General features: G+C 59.1%; 9 protein-coding genes across 9 annotated transcripts; 5 read left to right on the plus strand and 4 right to left on the minus strand.

The window, feature by feature from the left end:
* Positions 1 to 465: 465 nt before the first annotated feature.
* Positions 466 to 3,157, plus strand: CDEST_05657 (Putative basic-leucine zipper domain-containing protein). The gene is made up of 4 exons (XM_062921816.1): positions 466 to 645; positions 773 to 1,269; positions 1,386 to 1,686; positions 1,806 to 3,157. Exons 1-4 carry the CDS (start codon positions 542 to 544, stop codon positions 2,638 to 2,640), a joined length of 1,737 nt encoding a protein of 578 aa, XP_062777867.1. The 5' UTR covers positions 466 to 541; the 3' UTR covers positions 2,641 to 3,157.
* A 312-nt stretch (positions 3,158 to 3,469) lies between these two features.
* CDEST_05658 (Putative aromatic amino acid beta-eliminating lyase/threonine aldolase) lies at positions 3,470 to 4,660 on the plus strand (the record flags this gene model as incomplete). Its single annotated transcript, XM_062921817.1, has 1 exon — positions 3,470 to 4,660. The coding sequence occupies one exon, from the start codon at positions 3,470 to 3,472 to the stop codon at positions 4,658 to 4,660; it is 1,191 nt and encodes a 396-aa protein (XP_062777868.1).
* A 2-nt stretch (positions 4,661 to 4,662) lies between these two features.
* CDEST_05659 (Putative peroxiredoxin-like 2A/B/C, Thioredoxin-like superfamily) lies at positions 4,663 to 5,533 on the minus strand. Its single transcript, XM_062921818.1, has 2 exons — positions 5,253 to 5,533; positions 4,663 to 5,174 (listed from the first exon to the last, which is right to left on the minus strand). The coding sequence occupies exons 1-2, from the start codon at positions 5,416 to 5,418 to the stop codon at positions 4,756 to 4,758; spliced, it is 585 nt and encodes a 194-aa protein (XP_062777869.1). The 5' UTR covers positions 5,419 to 5,533; the 3' UTR covers positions 4,663 to 4,755.
* A 1,403-nt stretch (positions 5,534 to 6,936) lies between these two features.
* On the minus strand, positions 6,937 to 10,591 carry CDEST_05660 (Putative tetratricopeptide repeat protein TTC27/Emw1). The gene has a single exon (XM_062921819.1). It carries the CDS (start codon positions 10,288 to 10,290, stop codon positions 7,162 to 7,164), a length of 3,129 nt encoding a protein of 1,042 aa, XP_062777870.1. The 5' UTR covers positions 10,291 to 10,591; the 3' UTR covers positions 6,937 to 7,161.
* Positions 10,592 to 10,881: 290 nt separating this feature from the next.
* On the minus strand, positions 10,882 to 16,521 carry CDEST_05661 (Putative GYF domain-containing protein; the record flags this gene model as incomplete). Its single annotated transcript, XM_062921820.1, has 5 exons — positions 10,882 to 11,380; positions 11,482 to 15,067; positions 15,122 to 15,530; positions 15,812 to 16,269; positions 16,501 to 16,521. The coding sequence occupies 5 exons, from the start codon at positions 16,519 to 16,521 to the stop codon at positions 11,070 to 11,072; spliced, it is 4,785 nt and encodes a 1,594-aa protein (XP_062777871.1). The 3' UTR covers positions 10,882 to 11,069.
* A 1,773-nt stretch (positions 16,522 to 18,294) lies between these two features.
* CDEST_05662 (uncharacterized protein) lies at positions 18,295 to 19,374 on the plus strand (the record flags this gene model as incomplete). Its single annotated transcript, XM_062921821.1, has 1 exon — positions 18,295 to 19,374. The coding sequence occupies one exon, from the start codon at positions 18,295 to 18,297 to the stop codon at positions 19,372 to 19,374; it is 1,080 nt and encodes a 359-aa protein (XP_062777872.1).
* A 28-nt stretch (positions 19,375 to 19,402) lies between these two features.
* On the minus strand, positions 19,403 to 20,208 carry CDEST_05663 (uncharacterized protein). Its single transcript, XM_062921822.1, has one exon. It carries the CDS (start codon positions 20,015 to 20,017, stop codon positions 19,652 to 19,654), a length of 366 nt encoding a protein of 121 aa, XP_062777873.1. The 5' UTR covers positions 20,018 to 20,208; the 3' UTR covers positions 19,403 to 19,651.
* A 625-nt stretch (positions 20,209 to 20,833) lies between these two features.
* On the plus strand, positions 20,834 to 21,004 carry CDEST_05664 (uncharacterized protein; the record flags this gene model as incomplete). Its single annotated transcript, XM_062921823.1, has 1 exon — positions 20,834 to 21,004. One exon carries the CDS (start codon positions 20,834 to 20,836, stop codon positions 21,002 to 21,004), a length of 171 nt encoding a protein of 56 aa, XP_062777874.1.
* Positions 21,005 to 21,831: 827 nt separating this feature from the next.
* CDEST_05665 (Putative P-loop containing nucleoside triphosphate hydrolase, dynamin) lies at positions 21,832 to 26,092 on the plus strand. The gene is made up of 2 exons (XM_062921824.1): positions 21,832 to 24,256; positions 24,313 to 26,092. The coding sequence occupies exons 1-2, from the start codon at positions 22,302 to 22,304 to the stop codon at positions 25,859 to 25,861; spliced, it is 3,504 nt and encodes a 1,167-aa protein (XP_062777875.1). The 5' UTR covers positions 21,832 to 22,301; the 3' UTR covers positions 25,862 to 26,092.
* Positions 26,093 to 26,411: the final 319 nt, after the last annotated feature.

Below are 26,411 nucleotides of genomic sequence, written 5' to 3' on the forward strand. Positions count from 1 at the left end.
AGAATGGATAAATCAAAACTATGTCTGAAAGACCATTCAAGCCGATATTTAAGAGCAGCCTCCGCCTTCATCATACGGAAGCACCGCATGTTGTACCACACCACTGCGCGAAATATACAATCAGCGAGACGGATGACAGCGTGCATCGTGACGGGTGGTACATCTCAGCCGTCCTATGAACTAAACAAACGATAAGACCATTGAACCAAGAGCCCAGCCCCCCGGGTTCTAGGTAGGTCTACCACAGATCTCAGATACAAAGTGAAATATTGTCACACCAATGCGTTTGGTAATAGCAGTAAGCAGTAGTAAGCAGTATGAATCCAGCACCTCGGCGCTCTAGCCGGCCGAACCCGGGCGGGCTCGGTGGCGGGGCCGGCGGTCAGAGCGCGGATCCACGGAACTTGGAGAGGTGACTGGTTTTCGCTGGTGACATGTGCATATTACCATACATACTCTTCTCATCTTTTCGTAACGAACAGACAAGCAAACAAACGTCAAACTCTCGACTACATACGTATCCTGCCCAAAACCGGACATCATGCCGAGCTCGGCGACCAAAAGGACGTCGGGTCAGAAGAATCAGACCTCGCCAGCGCCGGACGAGGACAAGGGCGCTGCTCACATGAGCGAACAGGAGCGGAAGTCTGTTTTTGTCCTCTCATCTGTTCCCCTCCACTCCCCGCCCACCCACCCCCCCCCCCTCCCATCTCCAACGAATTTGGCCAATTGACGAATGATGACTGACGACTTGACTGACGCCGCCATGTAGACGGCTGCGCAACCGCCTCTCGCAGCAGGCGTTCCGCCGCAGACAGGCGGAGCGCATCCGGGAGCTCAGCAGCCGCGTCAACGCCGACCAAAAGTCCGACAGTGAGCGCATCGAGGCGCTGCAGCGCGAGAACCGGCAGCTCCGGACGCAGCTGGTCGAGGTCCAGGCCAAGATGGCCCGGCTGATGGCCACGCTGCAGGGACTGAACGACTCGGTCTCCCAAACGCTGGACGACACGGCCGCCGGCGGGAGGGATGGGGGGTGCAGTTACCGTGCGAACGACGACGACGACGCAGGGAGGTCTTCCGCCGAGCCGTCGCCGTCACGTCGTCCGGAGCACGAACGGGGGAACGGTCCTCACACCTCGTTACTTTCGGCTTCCGCCGCCGCCGCCGCCTCGTCCTCCTCATCCTCATCCTACGCGCCAATGGAGTTGGAAGCTTTCGACGCGTCCCTGCTGGAGTTTGACCCGTCACTTCCCATGCCCTCGGTGACAGGTAGGCAGGCAGGCAGATACTGCTTCTTCTCTTTACTCACATGCACATGCACATACACATACACATATACAAGAAGAGAATGAATCACTAACACACACGCGCACACACGCCCGTAGAGCCGCTCGAGGACGACCTCTCCTCATCGGAGCTCATCAACGTCGCCGGCACCAGCCCGCTGTACGCGCAGATCCCTAACATCTGGAGCTTCGAGTATCAGACGGGCATCGAGCCGTACATGACGGCCATGGCGGCGACCCAGGAGTCCAGCACGATGCTGCGCAAGGACTGGGCGCTGTCCAACTCGCCCTTCTCGGACCACATCCAGCTGCTCCAGCGGCTCCTCAAGGACAAGCTGCGGGCATCGGGGTTTGCGCTGGACGGCCAGCAGCTGTCGTCGTCGTCGTCGTCCATGCAGAGGTAAAGCTAGCCGCCGACACCCCTGTATCATGATCAACCCAGATCATGACAGAGAGAGAGTTGAGAGAGAGAGCGAGAGAGTGAAAGAGATAGAGACTGAACTAACACAATATCCGCAGCATCTACCAGCCCGTCCTCATGGTTCTCTCCATGTTCAACAGCATCACGCGGCCCGACGTCATGGCCTGGTACGCAAAGACGCGTTTCTACCACATCGTCGAGCTCACGGCCTGGCAGCTCTGCCCGTCGACGGCGACGTTCGAACGGCTTCACCCGCGGTACCGGCCGACCGAGACGCAGCGCCGGCACCCGGACCACCCGCGCGTCGTCGACTGGATCCCGTTCCCCTCCATCCGCGACCGCCTCATCCGCCGCCACGCCGCCAACCCGCGCATCGACCAGATCTTCTGCGACGCCGTCACGGGCTACGTCGTCGAGGCGTCCATGGCCGACCTCGTCCGCGGCGCGCCGCGCGTCACCGTCCACGTCCGCGTCACCGACCTCATCACGGCCATGTCATCCGAGTCGTCGTCGTCGTCGTCGTCGTCGTCTTCCTCGTTGTCATCCTCCTCCTCCTCCTCCTCAAAGTCCCCCACCTCGTCCACCACCACAGGCGGCGAGAGCGACCTCGTGCGGGCGCTCCTCCCGGCCCCCGACATCGCCACTTTGTTCTCGTCCCCGGCGCACGCCCGCGCCGCGTTCAAGCTGCTCAACATGGACCGCGGCGCGTCCTACTACAAGATCGACCCGGCCTTTTACGCAAAGTACCCGGAGCTGTACGACGAGGCCAGCGACCTCACGGCCTCGGGCATCGCGCTGCGGCCGGCGTCGCAAAAGGTGCTGACGTACCCGAGGCCGCTCGACGCCGCCACCGTTGAGACGTACCGCAGCTTCATCGACTTTTCCCTCGACGCCGCCAACGCCATCTCGTCGTCGTCGTCCTCGTCCTCGTGATGGCTGTCAATGTCCTCAACATCCCCGAGGATGATTGTCCCTCATTCCTCTCAGCCCATGATGACCGCGTGACGTGTGTCTCGGGCCCCTCGTACTTATACAGTAAGGTCACATTCACATACACATACACATACACATACACATACACATACACATGCATACCTACATACAGACCTACATACAGACCTACATACAGACCTACATATACGGCACGGTCAGCAGTGTCAACACGCCCGGAACACCCATCCGGCTCCCGCGATGCCCGTCCGTAACCATCCTCCCTCCCTCTCCTTCTCCCTCTCGTTCTCCCTCTCTCTAAAACCCTCCCCCGCGCCGCGTGTAGCCGTCCGACCCTGGTTTTACCTTTTTGGGGAGGGGGAACTTGCTTATCAAGGTTTCAAGACATACCGAGTTTCGGGAAGTGTCCAACCGTTTTTTTGTTTTTGTTTTTATTTTGTTGGGCACCACAAAAAAAAAAGACAAAAACCCCACCGACATTCGCACTGACTAACGTTCCACTTAGTAACGCTCGGATTCGGTCATCATCGGACATGCCTCGGTGGGCATCCGGTGGGCATCTTGCCTGTCTTACGGTGGGGACAGGCAGTTGGTATGAGTTATAGATATCAGGATACGGCATGTCTCTCTGCTCTGCTCTGCTCTTGGTCTTTTGCTGTTGATGTTCTTGTTGTTCTTGTTGGCCAACATACACATACAAACACGCACTTACACCACACGCACAAACAAACACTTACACACCTATTTACATCACACAGACTTACATCACACACACACTCACTCACACACACACACCACAACCTCAAAAGACATGCCCTCACAGTTCCCCGCCCCCGAGGCCGCCCCTCGGTACAGCTTCCTCGACGATTACAGCGAGGGCGCCCACCCGGCCCTCCTCAAGGCCCTCCTCGCCAGCAACACGTCCCAGGAGGCCGGCTACGGCGGCGACGCCTACTCGGCCCTCGCCCGCCAGCGAATCCGCCGCCAGCTCGGCCGCGACAACGTCGGCGTCTTCTTCGTCCCCAGCGGCACCTCCGCCAACGCCATCTCCATCGCCGCCTGCCTGCGGCCCCACGAGGCCGTCATCGCCGCCTCCTCCGGCCACATCGTCACCCGCGAGGCCGGCGCCATCGAGGCCGGCGGCCACAAGATCATCAACGTCCCCGCGCCCCTCGACGGCAAGCTGACCCCGCAGACCGTCCAGCGCGCCGTCGACGACAACTGGCACTTCCCCCACGTCGCCAAGCCGCGCCTCGTCTACATCTCCAACGCCACCGAGATCGGCACCCTCTACACCCGCGCCGAGCTCGCCGCCCTCAAGCGCGTCTGCGAGCGCAACGGCCTGCTCCTCTTCCTCGACGGCGCCCGCATCGGCGCCGCCCTCGCCTCGCGCGCCAACGACATGACCCTCCGCGACGTCCTCGACCTGACCGACGTCTTCTGGATCGGCGGCACCAAGAACGGCGCCCTCCTCGGCGAGGCCGTCGTCGTCAAGGACCCGCAGCTGGCGACCGAGTTCGAGTTCCACGTCAAGCAGCACGGCGCCCTGCTCGCCAAGAGCCGCGTCATGGGCACCCAGTTCGCCGAGCTGTTCCGTGGCCGGGACGACGACGACGACGGCTGCGGTGGTATTGGTGGCGACGTCAATGGCAACGGTAATGATGACTGCGCCGCCGAAGCCGACGGCAACGTTCTCTACTTCGACCTCGCGCGCCGGGCGAACCTGCGCGCCGAGGCGCTGTCGGCCGGCATCACGGCCGCCGGGTTCGCGTTGTGCGCCGCGACGCAGACAAACCAGGTCTTCGCCGTCCTGCCGCTGCCACTAGTCGAGGCGCTTCAGGCGCATTTCGTGTTCTACGTGTGGGAGAGGCGCGGTGACGGCGAGGCTGTCGTGAGGCTGCTCACGACGTGGGCGACGGACGAGGCCGAGGTTGACAGCTTCATCCGGATGGTCAAGGAGGGGAACAACCAACGACCGTTACCAATAGGCCACCAACTGTGAAAAATAAAGATAAAAAAATTGTAAAAGAAAATTGTAATAACAAAAGGTCATGGAAGACCGGTCTACCTGTGAAGACAAAGAACGAACATGGCGTCTTACTGACCCAGAGATGACAGCGCCTCCTTGACATCAGGAATCTCGGGCGCCGTCTGCGCCGGCCCGCCCCAGGTCAACCTGCCCTCCCCATCCACGGCCCACGCCCCGGACGTCTGCCACCGGCTCCCGCTCTCCGTCGGCCGGTTGACGATCCCTTCTTCCCGCGACAGCCGGAAGACGCTCGCCAGCGCGCTCGGGGCGAGGACGTGCATGAACCCCGACGCGCCCAGCCCCCACGCGGCGTAGACGCGCCGGTCCTCGTCGACGACCACCTCAACCGGGTTTTCGCTCCCGGGGCCGCCGATCTCCGACACCCACTTCTTGGTGTGCGACTCGGACGAGTGGGAGACGGCGACGAAGGCGACGCGCGGGTTCCTGGAGGCGGCGTCGCGGAGGACGATGAAGGACTTCTCGGCGACTGAGGGGCGGGGGGGTTGTGAGTGTGTGTGAGCATATAACACGTTCTCGTCTTTGACCCCGGCCGGGATTCACTCACATGGACAGCCGCAGTGTCGCAGGAACACGACGACGGCAGGCCGCCCGTCGGCCCTAGGGAACCCCATCAGCTCGGCGTTCGGGGCGGGATGTCCTGCTTTAGGAGGTGTGCTGAGGTCCAGCTTGGCCGGGGCCATCCACGACGCCAGCTCCTGTGCGAAGGACATGCTCTGAATGGTGAGGGGGCATAGACTAGATAGGACTCGATATGAGTCGGTAGGACGGGCTTCTCCAGAGTAAAAGGTTTGAAGAAGGTATTGGCACGAGGATGTGAAGTGTTCATTGATGGACTGGAGGTTTCCCTGGCATCCATCACGTCATTGGTTTGTCATCGCTCGATGCTATTTGGTGCACCCGGTCTTCGGCCGAGTCCGGAGCCGGAGATCCACTTATCCGCTCCGCGTGTCCGGTCGATGAATCTTGGGCTGGCGTCCTGTCAAGTTCAGCCACTCCTGTCGTAACGCTTTTTCTATTCATTGCCAAGTAGTATCTATTTATTGTCAGGATTGATTGTATACCGTTTCAAATGTTCAGCTTTGTTCTTAAACGTATCAATCAATGGACGGACAAACTCCGCGCTAGATGGCATCTTCCACGCAAAGCATCAGGTCGGACAATCCGCATGGGCTGGACCACGCGCCGTCCGTCGTCTCCTCCGCTGGTAGGCAGATAGAATCGTCCAAGAAAAACAACGTCGGAGACTCGTGTTGATGCGTCTCATCCCACGAAACCTCCGTTCCTGACGCCCGTTCGATCACGCCTTCGCATACACAACTCGGGTCTTCTGCAGCGGAAAGACCTGGTGTGGCAGACACGGGCCTTCGCCTCGGTGGTGATGTGCACGATGACCGACTGATTGCCCGTGACGGAACGTGTTGCAATGTGCAGGGAACGGCTTCTCCGTCGAGCGTGTGTGACTCCGCAGCGGCAGCGAGAAGTATCATGTTCGCCATTTCTTCCTCTGTGAGCATGGCAAGCTCGCGGTTCTCATTCGACGTAAAATATTGTTCAGACCCACAGGCGAACATACTGCCAGAGTAGAAGAGGTGTGAGTGTCTGCGGGGTGTTTGCTGGTCTTTCTGTTTCTTTTGTGTATTTTCACTTCCGTCTGCGGCAAGTGTTGGTTTGAGTCTGAATTCTGAATAAACCAGAAGCTCTTATTATCGTCCCAGACCATATCCCCAATAACTAGTGTCGTAGTGGTGGGATGCTCGCCTCTTCAACCCCATTCTCAACACGGCCAGCGACAAAGGCACGGAGACAAGGAGACGCACAACGCGGCTGTTCTCTTACACCGCCTTGTTCAAGATGCGCTTACTCTCACGGCTCGGCCACGGACAAAAGGAATACAAGCCCGACGAGGACAAGAGATTCAAAGTGCTCGATTGGGGAGACAAGAACAATGACCGGGCAAAGGTCTCTCGGCGAATGGACGTTTGAACAACACGCTCAACAAGGCCGGTCGCCCGGAGACAATCCCATTGTTCAGCTGCGTTGTTTCTTCTTTGACTCTCTTATCCACGCTGCCCGTTGCCCAGAACAACCGGCCCAGGTCACGAGTCTCTACGCACGAGAAAATGTTTTATGGTTCCCCATCGCGAATAGAGCCTTTATTCGTCGTCCTTGATTAGTGTGCGTACCATCGTAAACCCCCCCCCCCCCCCCCCCCCCCCATTGTTACCTGCAGTCCTTCGGACCTCGACGAGGTGCTCAGCGACACCATGGACAACCCCCAACGATGTTTTTTGCCAGGACGATACCCAGGGTCTCACTTTGACTCAGTACCGGTATCAACGAAGAATAGCAACACTCGATATAGGGGCAAGGTGGTGGTGGGGTTGGGGAGAAGACAATATCCAGTCACCGTCTTTCAGTACCAAACATGCCGTATCCACGGACCGCCCTTCCATCTACAGCTTCAACCCCTCCATGATCCCCTCCAGTTGCCTCCACTCCTCCGTCCCCTCCCACGCCTCCCGCCCGCGACTCATCACGCTCCTCACCGCGTTCCTCGCCTTCCCCCTCCACTTGGCGCCCACGCTCTCGACCTCGCCCCCAAAGTTCTCCAGCACGCTCACCAGCTCGTCCGTCCTCGCCACGACCGCCCTCCACGCGCCCGCGTCGACGAGCCAGTTCCGGCTCTGGTCCGCGCCTCCCGACCCGGCCGCCGACGCCGTCAGCCCACCGCCGGCACCCGCCCCCATCGCCGCCCTCCACGCCTTCTCCGCCGCGTCCACGGCGCCGGCGTAGTCCCTCCGCCACACGCGCTCCCGCACGATCAGCTCCCACAGTTCCGAGCGCGTCGTGATCAGCGGCGCGACGCCCTCCTCCAGCAGCCCCACGACGGCCTTCTCCACCGTCCCGCGCGGCGGCGTGTACACTCCCCCCGCCTTGCTCTCGTCCGTCTCCTCCTTCTCCTTGGCCAGCACGCCCTCCTGCAGCAGCGCGCGGAGCACGTCGTCGTCGAGCGCGTCCTCGGTGTTGCGAATCCGGATGATGGCGCGCAGGGCCTGCACCATGTCGACGATGGCCGGGGGCCGCATGCGCGACGCGAGCGTGAGCACGTTGTCCCAGATGCGCCAGTTATCCTGCGCGATGGAGGCCCCGCGCTTGTAGGCCGCCAGGGACTGCGAGAGGAGCGTGGCCGGATCGTGGGGCTTGATCTTCTCCCCCTGGCTAGGCTCCTCGTCGTTTTCCTCGTCGTCGTTGTCGTCATCTTGAACCTCGTCGGCGTCCACGCCGCCCGCCTTCTTCTCCTCGATGATCTGCTTCTTCGCCTCCTCAACGGCCTCGAGGTACATGCTCCAGAGCGAGCTGCCGAGGTTGCTCCACGTCCTGGCGTCCTCGCCGCCGACGACGTCGCCCGCGGCGCCGATGGCGCGGCTGTACGCCTCCGCCGCGTCCGCGAAGTGTCCCAGCCGCAGACTGATGTCGCCCAGCCTCCCCCACATCTCGGGGCTAAGCCGGTTGCACTTGGTCGCCAGCCGGTACGCGTCCTGCGCCTTGGTCCACTCCTTGCGTGCGAGGTACCACTCGCCCAGAGACTTCTGCGCGCGAGCAAACCGGTGCTTGGAGATCTCCCACGCTCGCTCCCAGTGCGCCGGGTCCTCCTCCAGGTCGCCGAGGATGCAGAACAGCCGCGGCGCGTTGGGCGGCGGCGGGCTGCGCTCGGGTCCGGTGAAGTCGGCCGGGTTGAGGTACGTAACGTCGCGGCCGAGGTCCTCGGCGTCAGGGTCGGCGTTCTCGACGACGGGCTGCCCCGTGCGGTGGAACAGGCGCCAGCGGACGAGGGCCTTGGCTTTTTCTTCGCCGCCGTTACCGCGGCCCGAGTCGTCGTCGGCAGAGGCGCTGCTGGCGAGGCAAAGGGCGACCTCAGCCCAGAGGCGCAGGCGCTTGAAGATCTCGAGGGCCGAGACGAGGGAGCCGACGCCGGCCCAAGAGTAGGCAAGCTCGGACTCGAGGTGCCACTTGGGCGGCGAAGACAGCGCGTGGATGTACTGCAGGCGCACGTGCGCCGGTGCAGTGTCGGTATCCTTGGCGGCAGGGAAGAAGGACGTCGGCTTCTCGGTGTCGACGGGGGCCGCTGTCTCACCGGGGGCAGTGACGGCGATGGCCGGGACCTCAGGCTCGTCGTCGTTGGCAACGTCTTCGGCTCTGGGCCGCGGGGCCTCGGAGGTGTCGACGACGACCTGGTCGACGACAGCCTGCATCTGCAGCACGCCTCGCTCGACGGTCCTGCTGCGGTGGATCTCGATGCGGGAGCGAACGAGCAGGGCCTGGGTGTAGATCTGCCAGTTGGTCGCCTTGTCCGAGACGACGCGCACGGCGTACGGCAGGACCTCCTCGGACGTGAGGGTGTCGACGGGAGAGAAAGTGTCCTTGAGCGTCGCCTCGGTTAGGAGGATGATCTGGTCGAGCGGCGACAGCTGGGGCTGCTCGTCGGGAGAGATGTCCGCCAACGCCGGCGGGAGGCCAGAGGGCGAGGCCGCTAGCTCACCATGCTTGCCGCTGGCCTCCTTGGAGAAGTGAATCTCCTCGAGCAGAGTATCGTCGTTGAGCGCCACGGCCTCGGGCTTGGTCTTTGTGTCGCTGTCCTCCGCGCTCGCTGCCGGCGCGTCTGCCGGCGAGTCGCTCTTGGCGAGGACGACAAGCTGGCTGGTGCTCTTCTCCTGAAACTTTGTCCGCTTTCCGAGCGCGCCCGAGAGGGCATACGCGAACTTGCTCAGCTCGGTCGCCTCCTTCAAGGCCTCGCGCGCCTTGTCGTCACGGCCCAGCATGATGTGCGTGTTGGCCGTCTCGAGCAGCAGCTGCAACTTCTCTTCGCGCGTCCAGGCATCTTCGCTTGTCGACCACACGTCGTCGTCGAGGACCTGCTTCCTGACGGTTTCCATGCCAAGGTTGATCTGCTCCGCCAGGGTCGGCACGTCGATCCACTGCGACGATTTGGCAAAGTTGGAGCCCGGGCCGAGCGAGGGCTGACTGAGCAGCTTGAAGTGCCAAACATTGATGCGCAGGCGGGTCCACGGCAGGCTGAGGCGAGACGACGAGAGCCTGACTACTGCGTCGCTGGCAGGCGAACGCTCGGTAAAGGCGTAGCGGGCGAGGGCGAAGAGCTCGATGTGGGGAATGTAAGGGTACGGTGAGACGCCGTCGACGTCGAGGGCCTTGAAGCTGTTTTTTCGCAGCGTCTTGAGGGTGTCAGATGTCTCCGAGGAGAACGTCTTTGCTGTGGACGCCTCAATGAAGAGCTCCTCGACCTTTGCGGCCCGTTCAAGCACCGGTCCCGTCACGTTCGCCTGGAGGAAAGCGTTGAGAGCAGCGAGACCAACGGCGATCTCATCTTCTGTGAGTGACTCTTGCGATGCCGATGCGAGGCTGCTGTCCTCCTCGGAAGCCTGCGCTTCGAGGTTGCGGGTGAAGTTGGTGATGAGGCTCTTGGCGGCCGGGGACGTCAGGACGTCGATGTATGCGCCATCCGTGACTTGTGAGAGGAGAGAGGCACCGCTCTGGGAGGAGCCGCTCGTCTGCGTGTCTTCCATTCCTGGCAAGTTTGGCGCAGGTGCTCGCGTTTGAAATGTATAAATATGATTCTTTATATGTACAAATGATGGGTCGTGAGTCCGCGACAATTGCGTTTCTGCCCCGCGTATTTGCGCGTCGCGGGGTATTTGCTCCGAGAACAGTGACCAATGCCGAAGTAGCGGGTTCCAATCGGTTCAGAGAAACCTGAACAATATTCTGGTAAATTTGTGCTAGTTCGGACTGGTGATTTCCGGCTTCTTTTGGACCCGATCGTGACTCGAAACTGGAGGATTCAGGGCGTCTGACGTGTGTTGGCGACTTTGTTGCCCTGTGGAATTGTGAAATCGAAATTTCCATGGTGGGGGCGGGGCAATTTTTCACCAACTGCCTTATGTAAGCAACTCACTGAACTCACCGATAACCTACCTACTTCACTCACTCACTCACTCTCGCTCACTCGAACCATCATTCACACGATCATCATTCTCACAATCATTCTCATCCTCATGACAACACAAACTCATACATCTCACTCTCACATCGACACATCGACACATCAACACATCAACACACAAACCATGCTGAATCTGTAAACCACTGCTTCTGGCATATGCTACCTATCGCTTACCGCCACAGCGCAATCATGACGCTATAGCCGAATGATAGTCATACATCCATACAGAGATAACCTCGCTGTCCCAATATGATCACAATCGTCGTTCCGCTGGCAATCGCAACATCAGGTAGTCTCGGCCATCGAATCCCACCCCTACCCATGCTCCGTCATCATCTCTCTCTAGTTGCCCTTCTTGCCCGCCTTCTTGCGGGTGGGCACGACCTTGAAGCCGGCGCCTTGGATACCCGCGTCTCCCGCCGGAGGCTGCTCCTTGTGGCCGCCCTTCTTGGCCACCTCGTTCCAGCTGCCAGACTTGCTGTCGCTAACAGCCCCTTGCTTCTCGATCACGCCCTTCTCGGCCAACTTCTTGCGTCGGATGAACTCCTCGGCAAAGTGAAGGCCGTGCATCGTCTTGGAGTTGGCGTACACGGCGTCGGCAATGATGGTGTTGTCGAGCGGGAGGATCTGGAGCGTCGCAGCGAACGTGTCGACTGTCGTGTAGGTTAGCAATCGAGTCCTCTTTGCCAGCAAAAAAAAAAAAAAAAAAAAAAAAAAAAAAAAAAAAGTAGAAAATATGTTTTCAATGACTTACTGTCGACACCAGTGAGTCCACGGGACAGCTCGCGGTGGAGCCACTTGTTGAACTCGTCCATGGCAACATCGCTCTTTGCGACCACCGTGGGCGCCACGGCGGGGGCGGGCTTGACAGCCGCCTTCGTCACAACAGGAGTAGCCTTGGTACCGGTCGTGCTGACAGATCGCGTCTGCGCGGCAGGTCCCGTGGGCACCTTGACCTTGCCGCCGGCTCCGACCATGGCCCAGCCACTGCCGGGAGGGGGAGCGGTCGCGGTGGCTTGCGCGAGGCCGGGCGCGTTGTTGGGCTTGTTGGCGAGGTCGGCATATCGCTTACCGGCGGCCGCGGTGGCCAGTCCCGTCTGAATCGCAACCTCCTTCGCGGCCTTAGCCTTCCTGTTCTCTTCCTCACGCTGGATGTCGGCGAGAGTCTTCTGCTTTCCAGGGGTGCTGGCGCCAGGCGTAGGTTTGGCAGCGGCCGGCTTGGTCCAGGGGCTGGCGGCTGCGACGGGCGAACCGTTGCCCCAGGTGCTCGTCGTGGGAAGGCCGGTCGCCGAGACAATCGTCTTCTCGCGTTCTCGGAGCGCCGCGGCTTCCTGCTCCAGAACTACACGACGGCGCTCGGCGGCGAGCTCCTCCGCCTTGGCCGCCTTACGGGCTTCTGCCTCCTGGATCTCCTTGAGGCTGGGGCCCTTGCGACTAGCTGCCTCCTTGGCCCACGGGGCCAGAGGGGGAGGCTCCGTGGCCGATCCCGTGTCGGGGGTTCCCGTCTGCGATCGGTTGTACTGCTCGGGCAGGTTGGAGCGGACACGCTGCGCGGTGGGTGCTGGGAGAGGGGTGCCGGCCGTGGGAAGCGGGGGAGGGAATGGCATGGGAAGCCCGGCGGCAGCGTTCTTGGCGGCCTCGGCAGCAGCCTGTGCCTGCTGGACCCTTTGAGTCAGGGACAGCTGCTGCTCTTCCTCCATGATTTCTTTGATGCCAGGAGCCGATGACTTGTGGTGCTCCTTGGCGCCTGCGGCCGGGCCGGCATCCGACGCCTCTTGGTTGACATCCTCTTGAGCTACTGCCCTGGCACCCGAGCCCTGGATCTGCTCCGAGTCGCGCTCGGCACGAATATCCTCAAACTCCTTGAGGCGTTCACGAAAGCCCTCCTCGTCCTTGTCCAGCTGCTCGGTGCCCGGGAGATTGTTGCGAAGGTTGCCGTTGTCGTTGGCGGGTGCGCCGACAGGCTGCTGGCCGAGAATGGCAGCGATGCTGGTCGGGGCCTGGACGCTGGCAAGCATCTGGCGCTCGCTCGGGTTCAGCGTGGCGAGGTCCTCTTCACGAAAATGCTCGAGTCCGGAACCGACAGGGGGCTGGGTCGACGATGAGGCCTGCTGGGCGGCCGAGTCGAAGAAGCCCGACGTGAGGCCAACGCTACCTCCGATGGGGGGCTGCTGCTGAGGGTGAGCACCAATGGGCGACGAGATGCTGCCGAAGCTAGGTTGGCTCTGCAGGCTGTGAGCGCTGTGCTGGTGGTGCAGGGAACCTGGGACACCACCTGGGCCTTGACTTTGCAGTCTAGTGATGGCTTGCTGCCTCATCATAAAATCCCGCTGTTGGGCCATCGCCTGCTGTTCCTCCTGCTTCCTGCGCTCCAAGTTGTTCTGCTCCTCAGCGGTCAAGGTTCTGCCGAAGCTGGGGAACACTCCGCTCAGGGGGGGGATGACGCCAGTATTGCCGCTCGGGGAGAAGGGCCCGGCCTGGGACGGAGGGCCGTGAGCGATGCCGATCTGAGGGACAAGGAAGGGCTCGCGCGAGTTGCCGATTCTCCGGATGAGTTGACCCAGGGGCTCGAAGTCCGAGTCCTCGACCTTTTTGACGCGGAGGTCAGGCGTGAAGAAGTTGGCCTTGTACCAGTCGTTCATCTCCAGACCGCTAAAGGGGCCCTGGACGTGACCCTGGGGATCAAGGTAAACCCAGCGCATGCGGTCCGGCATAACCATTTGACGAACGGGAGTCGAGCCAAACTCGGCGCCGGTCGAGGCTACAGGGGTAAACGCCTGGGGGTGACCGACACCAGCGGGGCCGGGGTGAGAGGGGTCGGATCCGCCAAAGACGCTGTGCGAGCGGGCTGGGTCAGAGGGGAACATCTCCTCGAACACTCCGCCTCTGCCACTGCGCAGCGGGCTACCCGTGTCTCGCGGAACAGTGGCGAAGTTGCCTCGTCCTATGGCGCCGAGAGGGTTGCCTTGGCGAAGGTCGGGTAGGGAATCGCTCATGCTCTCCTGCTCATTCCCCTGCATCTGAGCCTGCATGGCGGGAGGGAAGAGGGAGCCCAGCTTGCTGCGGCCTATGGTGCCGGCTCCGCCGAGGCCACCAGCACTGGCTGGACCGAAGACGCCGGCGCCAATGCTCGACAAGCCAGGCGACTGTAGCTCGGTGCCCATGGGACTGAACAGAGAGTTGCCAAAGACACCACCAAAGCCGGCGCGCTCGCGGTCGGGTGTGCCTGTGGACAGAGGGACGGGCCAACCAGAAGCGTAACCTCTAGGGCCAACGCTGCTGGTCTGGCTGCGATCGCTGCCGTCAAAAGCATGGGTGGGGAAGCCACGAGACGACATGGCGTTGAACGCGGGATTCTGCTCACCACCAACGGCCGCACCGTGGGATTTTTCATTACCGGCTTCATCGTGGGAATCACCACGCTCGGCCGGAGGGCTGCGGTACGGATTCGTCTCGGACGGGCTCGTGGGGCCTTGCTCGTTCTCGGCTTGGCGTCCTAAGTTGAGGCCGGACATGCCAAAGTCGCCAGTCGAGCCCTTGACAGGCGTCTCGAACATGCCAATATTGCTAGGGTTGGGCATCGGGGGAGGGCTGGTGTCTTGAGCTCCTCCGAGTGCGGCGCTGCCAGACAAGTTATCGTCGCCTCCGAAGGGGTCGGTGTCGGTTCGCGGGCGGGAACGCCAGGATCGAGTCGCGTCGGGCGTCGAAGCCTCGTTCGTCTTGCCGGCGGGGCTGTCGGTACCGTCCTTAGTCATGAGGTTGGCGAAGCGACTTCCACCACGACTACCTGTGCCGATTGTCGAGGTAGGAGTCGGCAGAGCAAACTGGCCAAAACTGCCCATGCCACTACCACTACCACCACCGCCACCACCGCTGCCGCCACCGCTACCGCCGACGCCAGCAGAGGGTTGAGAGGAGGCTCCCCAGAGTGAGCTGATGTTGGCACCCATGCTAGGATTGCCCGTCGTGTTACTACGCGTCAGGTTCCCATAAGGTGGCTTGGTCTGCCCCTGGTTCTGCGACTGTCCGGCTCCGTCGTCCTCGCCGGGGTCCTGCTCCTTGACGTCATTGTTCTTGCGACCGAACAAAAAGGCCTCGTCGCCGCGAGAAAACCGCGTGGCGCTCGGGGACGCAAGCGGACCGCTGCCAAAAGGATTGGAATCCGTCGTCTCTCGGCGTCGAGTTCCAGGTCTAGAGGCAGACGACGGCGAAGCCAATCCGTACGCGGCGGCGCTACCGTGCGACAGAGAAGCCTTCCGTCCATTCGGACCGGGACCTTGATTCCCCTCCTGTTTCTGAAGGGGCGGCTTCAGAGGAGAGTTGACATCGGATGAGAACGCCTGCCATGTATTAGTCCCGGCTGCCTGGTAGTTGGGTCCATCTAGCCAACGCACCTCCTTCTCCTCTTCAGACAGGCCGTTGACGCTGACCGGATGACCATCGCCCCGGGAGTTCCAACAGGCGGCAGGGTCTTGAGAGTTGTGGTTATTGTTGCTCTTGCCCCAGCCCCGCGCAGCGGCCCCATTTGCCTGACCCGGAGTCCATCCCGATTCAAACACGTTGGTGGCGTCTGTTTCCGCCGCGCCGATCTTGAACACACCCAGGATCGAATCCTTCTGGTACTGTGAAGGGGCTGGGTAGTCGTACGTCGCGGCGCCCGGCGTCTGGGGGGCTACACCGGATTCGAGGGGATTCGCGGGGTAGGCGTTTTCGGACGAGGCTGCGGACTGAGACGGGTGGCCGGGCGTCGTCGAGGATCGTCGGAAGGTCAGGGTGCCGTTAGCTCTGCCGTCACGTCGAGCCCTGTTTGGTGGTGTTAGCGACATGTTTGACTGAAGTTCGTTGGCCGCGCTAGGTGACGAGATGGTTGGCGGTGATGCGGCTGTGTGGCAAGAAGCCGTGAAGTGGGAGAGGCCTGCCTCTGCCGCAGCAAACAGTGCAGATATTTGAGAGAGAGAGAGAGGGTGTGAAGTGTGTGTGTACACCGGCAACCAGGGCTTCATCTTAAAAAGGCGACGAGGACACGACAGACACATGGCAAAAACGGGCATAAGCCGTGGGGTGAAGACAGGAGGGCTACTGACCATTCTCCGCTGCCTACTCCACGTCCTTCGTGGCGACCGCCTCTCGCGTCACGACTGGCGTTCTGACCGGCGGCGGCCGAGGCGAAACTCGATGGTAGATTCGAAGGCATGGCTGATGATGCGCAAAGTAGATGTTTGGCGTTGAGCAAGGGTTTGGTTGGGGGTGTGTGTGCAAGCAACGCGCAGGTGTGGTGGGTTAACAGGTTTTTTTTTTTTTTAGTTCGGGGCTTTCGCTGATCGGTCTCTCGTGGACAAGGCACGAAAGGGATTCTGGGATTGGCCGAGGGTTTGTCGCGGGCGACTTTGATTGGGATTGATGATGATACACGTGGAAGTGATGCGTGATACAGGTAGCTGATGTCAGGCTTGCTAAACGATGGATTGATCGGGATACCGAAAGGTCGGTTCGCGAGCGTATGCGGTTCGTCGTGCGAGGGTGGGTGGGTGAGGAGGGTGAGCTGTCTCGTCGAAAAAATCAAAGGTTTGAAAGGAAAATTGCCAGCTTGGAAGGACCCACGATGGGTGTGGTGTGTGGACCAGGGAGGGAACTGTGGGAACCGACGACGCGCTAGGCCAGGAAGGGGATGAACCGTGGTTTATCCGGTCCCGGCCACCCGTTTTGTGAGCTTGGAGTACCGAAGTACCGGGGGAACGAGGCAAGAGCAGATGACGTTGAGACCAGGCCGTACCTGCTTCTGTTGGTGACCCATCACTCACTCCCCCTGATTCTATGTGAAATTCTGAAACGCGTCTTTCATTGCATTCCTTTCTATATGTGTCTGTTAGATCGGTAGTTAACATTGTGCCATATTTATCTTGCTCTGCATGTCGATACCGGGTCCCAAGGTACAGTCGACGGACCCGGTAATCGCTGCCCAAGGAGTAAAGGTGGGGGGTGTGTGTCATCACGTGCGTCACACGTGACCCCACCCTGGGCGTGCATTCTGACGTTTTGCGCAGGGCAACAGCGAACAGTAGTGGTGCAGGTACAGGTACGGGTACAGTTGGGTGCAACCAGAAAAGAAATAGACAGAACAGCAGCCCATCTACCTATCTTAGCCCACATCGGGCTGTGCTACCTTGCTGCTGCAGGGCACTTGCTGTCCTTACCTAATGTAGGCAAGTAGGTAGTTTACAGGTAGGTACCGTACCATGCCACGATGCACACCTGGATCGGGCGCGGTACTAAAATCTAGCTCCATACCCAGTTTTCAGGGGTCATCCCCTTGAGCTAGAGGCTTAATGCTAGAGACAGGTAGAGGCTAGAGCTCACTGACCCTCCTCTCTGCGCATCACGGACATCTCGGGCGAGGTGCACCATCTATTCATGGCAGTGAGTGGAATTGATGGAATGACCAACTGACTAAAAAGAGAAAGAGAGAGAGAGGTATGACTGTGAGACGAGAAGAGGGGGACGAGGCTGTGAGGGGGGAAAACAAAATCACACACATCTGTCCCCGGGCATTCGTATGTCATTCCGTCTTCATTTCCGCTTGACAACTTTCCGCTGCTTGTTCATGCTGAGCCTCTGATGCTCTCATGCATCGCATCTGACCCCCCCTCGCCCTCCTCTCTCTCTTCTCGTCTCATCTCATCTCATCTCATGGCTTGCGACGGCCAGTCTTACTCGACCACGACCTCCATCCCCTCATCTCAGCCGTCAATCCCATTGGCCCAATGTTTCGGAACAAGGTCAAGGGGAGCGTTTGACATTTTGGCTTGTTTCATGCCACCAACGGCCTCTGAGGTTCTGAATGGCAGCTTTCTATTTAAGTTCGGTCTGTGTTCGCCTTCTTTATATTATTAACTTCCCATGCACATGTTCTCCTATGTGGCGACGGCGCCCATGGACGACGACCACACCCGAAATCGAGACATGGGTTCCCCTCATTCCATTAATCGCCTCACCTTTCCCGACGACGTGCGCGTCACGTTCGTGGTGCTGTTATGCATTGAGACGGCCGCCTAGGTCTCGTAAAGTGACGTTTACGGCCTGCAGTATCTGGGCATTGTCTACTCCACAGACTTTGACAAGATTCAGCCATCAAACCGCTAGCTTTGCCATCCAATCGGCGGCCAGTGGTAACCCCAGCGGCCGCCTGAAGACATATTGCCAACGGGCAAACGTTGTACTTGCTCTGGTCGTGAGAGCCTCACCTGAGCAGCGTTATCCTTCCCCTTCCACGTGCTGCTGCTCCTGTATCATCTAAACTTCTCCTCTCATGCGTGAAAAAGTCCATTGCTGTGTCGCGATTCCCGTCTCGCTATTTCGGCCGGGCCGGATCCGACACATGCGGTCGTGCTGGGCCGGTCGTCTCAACGCTCAGACTACGGAGTACCTTACTTACACTACCCCTTGGATTTTAAGTTTTGTTTTATCGTCGGCTGCTCCATTTGCACGGCCTCTCTCACCTTAACGACATTCCATCATCTTTAAACTATAGTACTCAGTAGTAAGAGTGTCTCACTACCCATCTGCCACGATGTCGCAAGCCGCTCTGCTTCCGTCCGATTACTCCGACCATGGGGCCCCGAAACGCATTCTCATCGCCTTCTTGAAGAGCCAGCAAGTCAGGCTATTCGGCCTCTTTGCCGCTTTCCTCGTTGTCATCCGCATCTTTGTGTTGGACGCGTCGACGAGCGGGGCCCCGGGAGACTATGCGGCCACGAACCCCTGGCGGGACCTCCCTCCGGACCCGGCCGTTCATCAGACGATTCGGGAGGTGCTCTTCATTGGAGACACGCTCCGAGACGGCATGCTGCCGACGTCCTTGCCCGACGACGACTATGATTCGTACTCGGCGATGCTGCGCAGCCTCGAGACCAGGACGGACCTCACCTGGCTGGTAATCCAGGAAACCCGCGTCGACCAGACCGTCATGGCCATCGCCAACCGCGGCGGCTACCACAGCCCCATCCCCGAAGAGCCATACGACTTACACGGGCGCGCCGAGAGGCTACACGGCCACTGGTCCGCGCTCGCTTCCCACAAAGACAGGCCGGACCGGTGGGATGCCCGGTTCGACACCACCCATCTGCCTCCGCTCCTCGGCAGGCACGCCTCCGGCTCTGATCGAGACGGCGACTCCTCGGATTTCCATTTGACGACGGAGCAGAAGTCGGCGGCAGACGCCAAGTACGCAGCCTATCGAAAGCGCAGAGACCGGGCCGTCTCGTATCTCAAGGACCACCCGCCCAAGCCGATGGCCTGGTCGCCGGTGCAGACGGACCACCCGGACGAGACAGCCCCGGGCGGCGCCTGGGAAATTCTTTTCCATAAAGGCATCGTGCAGGCTGGACGAAAGGTGTTAGGAAGCAGGCTGGCCGGCAACCCGGCGCTCAAGCCCATCTATCGCAATCTCATCACGGAGCGTGTGCCGTACGACTGGGTCAACCCGGACGAGCCGGTGCGGGAGTATGCCGAAAGGGACCACCTGAGGGAGATGGAGGCATTCCGGGAAGAGTCAAAGGCGCGACAGGAGAGGACGGATAGACAGGCAAAATTCCAGGAGGCGCTGAGGGCGGAGGAGAGATTGGAGCGGGGAGACAAGCAGGAGCTATGATGGGGAGGGGGCCAGGTAACTGAGTCGCGGAGGTTTATGAAGAATAGATTCACTCATTGGTTGTGACTTTTCCCTAACAGTTGAGGAACGATACGTAGTGAGAGGAAGACGTCCGAGTCATGATTCCTTCATTCCCGCCCAACAATCAGTCACAAGGGAATAAGCATGGCGTTCCAGTCTCGTTCCCGACGAACGTCGTTGTCGCCCCAGTTCAGATTCCTCCTCGTGGCGCCAACCCTTACACCGGCAGCACGCCCCGACGGCGGCATCCCCGAGCTCAGTAGCCCGACAGCACGGCGGCGATGGACGCCAGGGCTGGGACGGCCTGGATGAAGAAGATGCGCGGGTTCGCCGTGGCGCCGCCGTAGGCGCCGGCGGCGACGATGCAGCCGAGGAAGAAGAGGCGGATCTGTCGAGCGAACTCGGGGACCGGGTGGGCGAGGCCCCAGACGAGGCCTGCGGCGAGGAAGCCGTTGTACAGGCCCTGGTTCGCGGCCATCGTCTTGGTCTTCTCGGCGAAGTCGGCCGTCAGCCTGAAGGCCTTGCGGCCGCGCGGCGAGGTCCAGAGGAACATCTCGAGCACGAGGATGTAGCCGTGCAGGCCGGCCATGAGGCCCGTAGCGGTGGCGCCGATGAAGCCCATTGCTGTCGATGTGTTTTGTGGTGGTTTGGGTTGACTGTACGATTATGACTTGCTGGGGGGAGAAAAAAGAGCGTGTCGGTGGATTAGGGAGGTGATTGGGGGAGTGAGTTTAGACGGAGCGCCGCAATTTTGATCAGTGATCCTTTCCAATGTCTCATACATGTACGATCTGGCCTCAACTAGGTTTTGAGTTTTGCCAGACGCCCCTGGCTAGATTGGAGGAGGGGCTGAGGATCGTACGACGGTAAGATTGAGGCGGAACGGAAAAACGAAGGGATTGTGAAGGGAAAGTGTAGGTCGTATGGATACAGGCGTCCGTTTTGGGAATTGGGGGCGGGCGGCCGTCGCGAGTCAGACAATATCGCACACCGAAGCTCACCTGCTTTCACTGAAACTCACCGATGCTCACCGATACTTGCGAGCTGACTTGTGTCATACTTGCCGGAAACTTTAAATCGCCGTCGTAACATCTAGATTAATTCCGCTTCATTATCTCCGCTGGAGACTTATCTCCCCGTGAATACTACTCAACTCTGTCGTAAAACCTCTCCTTTCAGATAGATTGCCAAGACTTCATCTTGATCAGGACTCAGGCTCACTGTGGTTCCTGATTTTTTTGGGAACAACGTAGGCTACGCAATCGACCGCACATGTATATAAGGAGCAAAATGTATCTCCACCATATGGACTCAATTGCTTGCCAATCCCATCAACGCCTCTCTTACTCTCTCTCTCTCTCACCCTCTCGCTCTTTCTCTTCCATCAGTACAGCTTTTGCTCCAAGACACGCAACGTAGCTTAGTCGCCGCTGCCAAAATGCAAATCAGCCTCAAGACCCTCTACATCGCCGCCGCCACGCTGATGGCCGCCAGCAGCGTCTCCGCAGACAGCTGCTCTCGTTGGACCGGCCGTGACTGCCCTGCCAACCAGCCCGTGAGCTGCGGCGACGGATGCTGCTGCGAGTCGCTCAACGTCTGTGCGTGTTAGACGCACACAGTACGAGGTGAGAAAGACAGTCCGCGTATTGGTCCTTGACTCATTGATTGGATTCCTTGGCTGACTGAGTCACCTAGACACCGAGAAGGGGTCCGGCTTGTCAGAAGGAGCGTGACGTTCATGCAGATACCCTTGGGCGCAATGTTTAAATGCTTTTCCTTCAGCATCTACCCACTTTATACGACATTGTTGGTCCGTGGCATCCAGCGGAAGAAAAGCTTGAAAGTGTTATCGTTGTATCTGTTTCTTATATTAAGCTTATATTCTCTCAAGAGTCGGGATAGTCTTGGGTGGGTCACTTGTACATATGTCCGTCATTTATCCTCGGAGATCAGCAGAGCTGCTGTTACCACAAAAGAACTACTCCCATGGATATCCTGTTCATGTTATCGCCTCGTCGGTTTGACCTTGGCAATAAGTCTCAGTGGCACCGGCAAACCTAAAAAGAAAACCCCCAATAGCACTGAAATAATACCCTTCGGAGGTACTACCATTTAGACAAATTGTACAGGATGTACGATGTCAGTAGTTTACAGTACAGGTACAGTGCCACATAAGTTGCTACAGGGGAAGTTCCTACCTACCTACCTAGCTAATGTACATCGTGTTTAGGTATGTCGTCTCGAGAAGTCGCTGCTTCCTTCCTGAGATCAAGGTCGTGACCCGATATTGACCAATCAGATGGACCAACCAGCGTGGAGGCAGTGGATCGATCGGTTAAGCGACCATGTGATGCGCCACTGCCGATGACTACTGGGGAAGGAAGGAAGGGTGGCGCTCCTTCCAAGTCTCTTGCAAGGGGCCTGCAAGGGTGCGCACGCTTCTAGGGATGCCGGCCAGCGCCTTCCTTCGATGCTCTTGCCCTGTGCCCCCAACGCGAAAACTAATTGCTTCACGTCCCGTCCCGTCGCGTCCGTTCATCACGAGAAATCGCTACTGACACCGCTCTCTATCTACTATCGGTTCCGTTCGTCGACGTCCTTTGCTACCGGGCTGGATCTTGAACCCGAGCAACTTATCCCCCATTGAATCCCAGCAACCCATTGCCATCGGTTATACTTTAGTCTTTGGGCCGAGACTCGGGCCACCGCGCATTTCCACCCGAATCATCTTGCCGTACCAGCAACGGCTCGTCGCGACCAACGTCCGGCTTCAACGCCGACTGATCCAAAGTACCGATAACCCCGCGGTTCAGTTTCACAGGTTAACGTTCCCCTACCCGCATCATTTCTCACATGCCGCCCCACTCGTCTTAGGGGCTAGCCTCATCCCATCTTCCAACCTCAAGATGCCGCCGAACAAGATGGCGGGCATCAAGGTCGGAAAGGCCGAGCGCAGCTTGAATAGCCTGCCCATGACACCCGATACTCTGTTGCAGCAGTCCGTCCGAGCTGCTGCTGCTTCTCCCTACGACACAGCTCCGTCGTCTGCTGCCACCATGGCATACCATACGCCACTCCGTGCAATCAAGCCCGAGCCGGATAGTGCCCATATCAAGCAGGAGATGAACTACCAAGAGTATCAAGCCGCCATGGGTCCCAAACCTCCGCTTCACGATGCTGCTGGCTCGGCCCCGGACCACGCGCCCGACGCTGCCGGCAATCTCGAGCAGGACCCTCGAGAGGAAGAGTCCCGTCTGCTCGAGCAGTGGACTGCAACGGCATCGCCTGACGACCTTGAGAGGGTTGTTGGAGCCGGCATGGAGCTCCTCGAGGACCTCAAGGCCCCTCTTAGCTTCACAGCCTCCCTTCCCGAGACCCAGGCCTCGGCGTGGCTGCAGGCTATCAACGACCTTCAGGCCCGCTCTCAACCATCCCGCACCATTGTGGGCGTCGTCGGAAACACGGGCGCCGGCAAAAGCTCCGTCATCAACGCCTTGCTCGACGAGGAGAGGCTTCTTCCGACCAACTGTCTGCGTGCCTGTACCGCTTCTCCCACTGAGATTTCCTACAACCACTCCCAAGATCCCGAGGAGCTGTACCGCTCCGAGATCCACTTCATCTCCCTCGAGGACTGGCAGAAGGAGCTCAAGACTCTCTTCACCGATCTCATCGACGACAATGGCAACATTTCGCGCGACTGCACCAACGAAGACAGCGAAGCAGGGATCGCATACGCCAAGATTCGGTCCGTCTACCCGTCCAAGACGAAGGAGATGATTTCCAAGAGCACCCCTGAGCGTTTGGCCAACGAGGCCGCTGTTGCCCGCGCCCTCGGAACCGTCAAGAAGCTCAAGGCGACCACGGCCCAAGACCTGTATGCCAGCATGCAGCGCTACGTCGACAGCAAGGAGAAGAACCCGCACACCAAAAAGGATGTCTCCATGGAGTTCTGGCCCCTCATCAAGGTGGTCCGCATCTTCACCAAAGCAACCGCTCTGTCGACTGGCACCGTCATCGTCGATCTGCCGGGTGTGCAGGATTCCAACGCTGCGCGAGCCGCCGTTGCCCAGAACTACATGAAGACATGCTCCGGTCTTTGGATTGTCGCTCCCATCAACCGTGCAGTCGATGACAAGACCGCCAAGTCCCTTCTTGGCGACTCGTTCAGGCGCCAGCTCAAGTACGACGGCATCTACTCCGCCGTCACCTTCATCTGCTCCAAGACTGACGATATCTCTGTGACCGAGGCTGCTGAGAGTCTCGACATCGAATCCGACATATCCGAGTCCTGGGCCAAGATTGAGAGCTTGCGCAGCAAGATTCGAGGTCTGAAAGAGGCGCTCAGTAATGCCAAGGATGAGAAGTCGGACCTCGTCGACTCTTTGGAGCAAATCGATAGCGACTGGGACAAGTGGGACGACCTCGCAGTCCAGCATGCGGCAGGCGAGGTCGTCTATGCTCCTTCGGATTCGTCAAAGAAGAGCAAGAAGCGCAAGCGCGGAGCCTCTACATTCAAGAGCCGGAAGAACCACCATAGGTCATCTGATTCTGACGATAGTTCGGACGATTCAGATGCCAATTCGGACAGTGATAAGGAAAACAACCCCGACATGGAGAATCGACAGCCGTTGACCGAGGATAAGATCCAGGAGAAACAGGCAGAGCTCAAGATGCTGAAAAAGGAGGTTCGCCAGAGCCGCAAGGAAGTGGACGCCAAGATTTCCGACATTCGACAGGAGATGAAGAAGGTTCAATCTGAAGAGGAGCGGCTGCTTGGCATGGTTAAGTCTGTCTGCATCCAGGGCCGAAATAGATACTCGAAGGGTGCAATCCAGCGAGACTTTGCTCTCGGCATCAAGGAGTGAGTTCCGCGGCCGCCCAGACCTCGAGCCAAAGCGTGTTTGCTGACTGCCACAGGCTGGACCAAGAAGCCGCCATCGAGGAAGATGAAAACCAGTTCAACCCCGACGAAGACATGCGAGACTACGACGAGGTTGCCCGAAACCTGCCAGTGTTCTGTGTCAGCAGTCGTGCGTATCAAAACATGCGAGGCAGGCTTCAAAAAGACGACTTCAACAACGGCGGCTTCCGCAACGTTGAAGAGACGGAGATTCCCCAACTTCAGCAGCACGCGAAGAAGCTCACCGAGAGCGGCCGTGCTGCCACCTGCCGTCGTTTCCTCAACGAAATGTGCCAGCTTCTGAACTCCATGAAGATGTGGGCTGCCAACGATGGATCTCAGTCTGTTCTCAGCGGCCGAGAACAGAGGAAGGAGGAGACGATGCTAAGAGCCCGGCTGTCTACGCTTGAAAAGGTACGTTTAGTGAACCACCCCGCTCGACCGGGCATTAACCCAACTCTCAACCAGGCCTTCGCCGAGGCGGTCGATGAATGTGTCACCGCCATCAAGGATGCGCTGTCGGAGAGCATCTACGACTTTTTCGATGAGATAATACCGACTGCGTCCAACGCCGCGGTCCCCACATCGTCGGGCTGGGGAGCGCATCGTAACGAAGGCGGCATGTACTGGGCCACCTACAAGGCAACCTGTCGCCGGGGTGGCGTGTTCACCAACGCCTCTGGTCGCCACGATATGAACGCGGATCTTCTCGAGCCCATCTCCCGGAGACTCGCTGGTGGATGGGAGCGGGCGTTCCAGCGTCGCCTCCCACAAGCTCTCGAGTCTTTCGCCATGAAGGCTCGCCTGCTGCTGGAGAACTTCCACCGCAACGCCATTGCCCCATCGCAGGAGCGAGGAAACAACTACACGGGCATCAACATGCTGAGCAACCAGCTGCGAACACACACGATTCGTCTAAAGGAGATCCCGCCGATGCTCCAGACGATTGCCCAAGAGTTGCAGCGCGATGCCAACCGCGGATTCCACCCGGTCATCCAGGAGGAGATGCAACCGGCCTATGCCGTTTGCGTTGCGGAGTGCGGTAGGTTCTGCCTCTATAATTCATCCACTTGTTGCTTTACTCGGCAGCCACTAACGTCAGAACACGCAGGTCCTGGCTCCTATGTGCGCATGAAGAGCCACATGGCCAACCACGTGGAGAACTCTCGCCACAGCATGTTCCGTCACTCCACTGACAGCGTCAAGGAGCAACTCCAGACCTTGTCCAGCCGGATCGAAGACGTGATGGCTGCGCAGGTGCAGGACATCTACAATCTGCTTGCTCGGGACTACTTGGCCGTCATTGCGGGCATTGATAGCGTTGTCAAACCCTACGGTGTTCCTCGCGCCGAGCGTTTGCTCCGGGCCGAGATGTATCTCCTGTTGGAGAAGACCGACAAGTGGTTCACTCGGCCCGACTCGACGTATGGCTCTGACGCTGCAGTTGCCTCTGACGAGGACAGTGATCCTTTTGCTGACGAGGCTGGAGCTGGTGTAAATGATGTGGCGGCCGCTCCGTTGGGCGATGGCGGACTTATGGCCATCAAGAGAGAGCCGGTTCACTAGTTCTGTCGTCAGGCCACCGTTTTCTTTTTTTCTTTTCTAGAAAGCTTCGATGGGAAGGAAAAGCATGGGTCGATTTGGTCTTTGAGTGTACTCTGGGCGTTCGAAAATCCCGTCTTTGCGTTTGGTTTCTGAAGGGAAATTCTATTTCAGTTGAGCGTGGGATGGATGCACAAGATACCCGACTGCTTGATATGGGCGTTTTTCTAGGCAGAAATCTGACGAATGCGTACTTGATTTCCATATTACTGATCTGTTTGTGCTTCCTGCATACTTTATCCAAGTCTCAAAGCAAAGAATTACATAAACCCGACGTTTGCATTGAGTTTCCTCCGGGTAAAGTAATATGAGCAGTACTTCTCTCAGGTTTCATGCATATTTCATTTCACTTTCCAGCCACTTTAGTCATTGAAGAGTTCCTAGGTGCAAGACCGATCAGGTCTCCAAGGGGAGGGGATGCTGATGATTCATGAGACGGCGTGACATGCCTAGCCCGGTACGAGTTCTTGTCCGCTCGCTTCTTGTCCAACTTCCGAGTCTCAAACAAGAGCCG

Source organism: Colletotrichum destructivum, chromosome 3, assembly GCF_034447905.1.
Source record: "Colletotrichum destructivum chromosome 3, complete sequence".
NCBI lineage: Eukaryota > Fungi > Ascomycota > Sordariomycetes > Glomerellales > Glomerellaceae > Colletotrichum > Colletotrichum destructivum.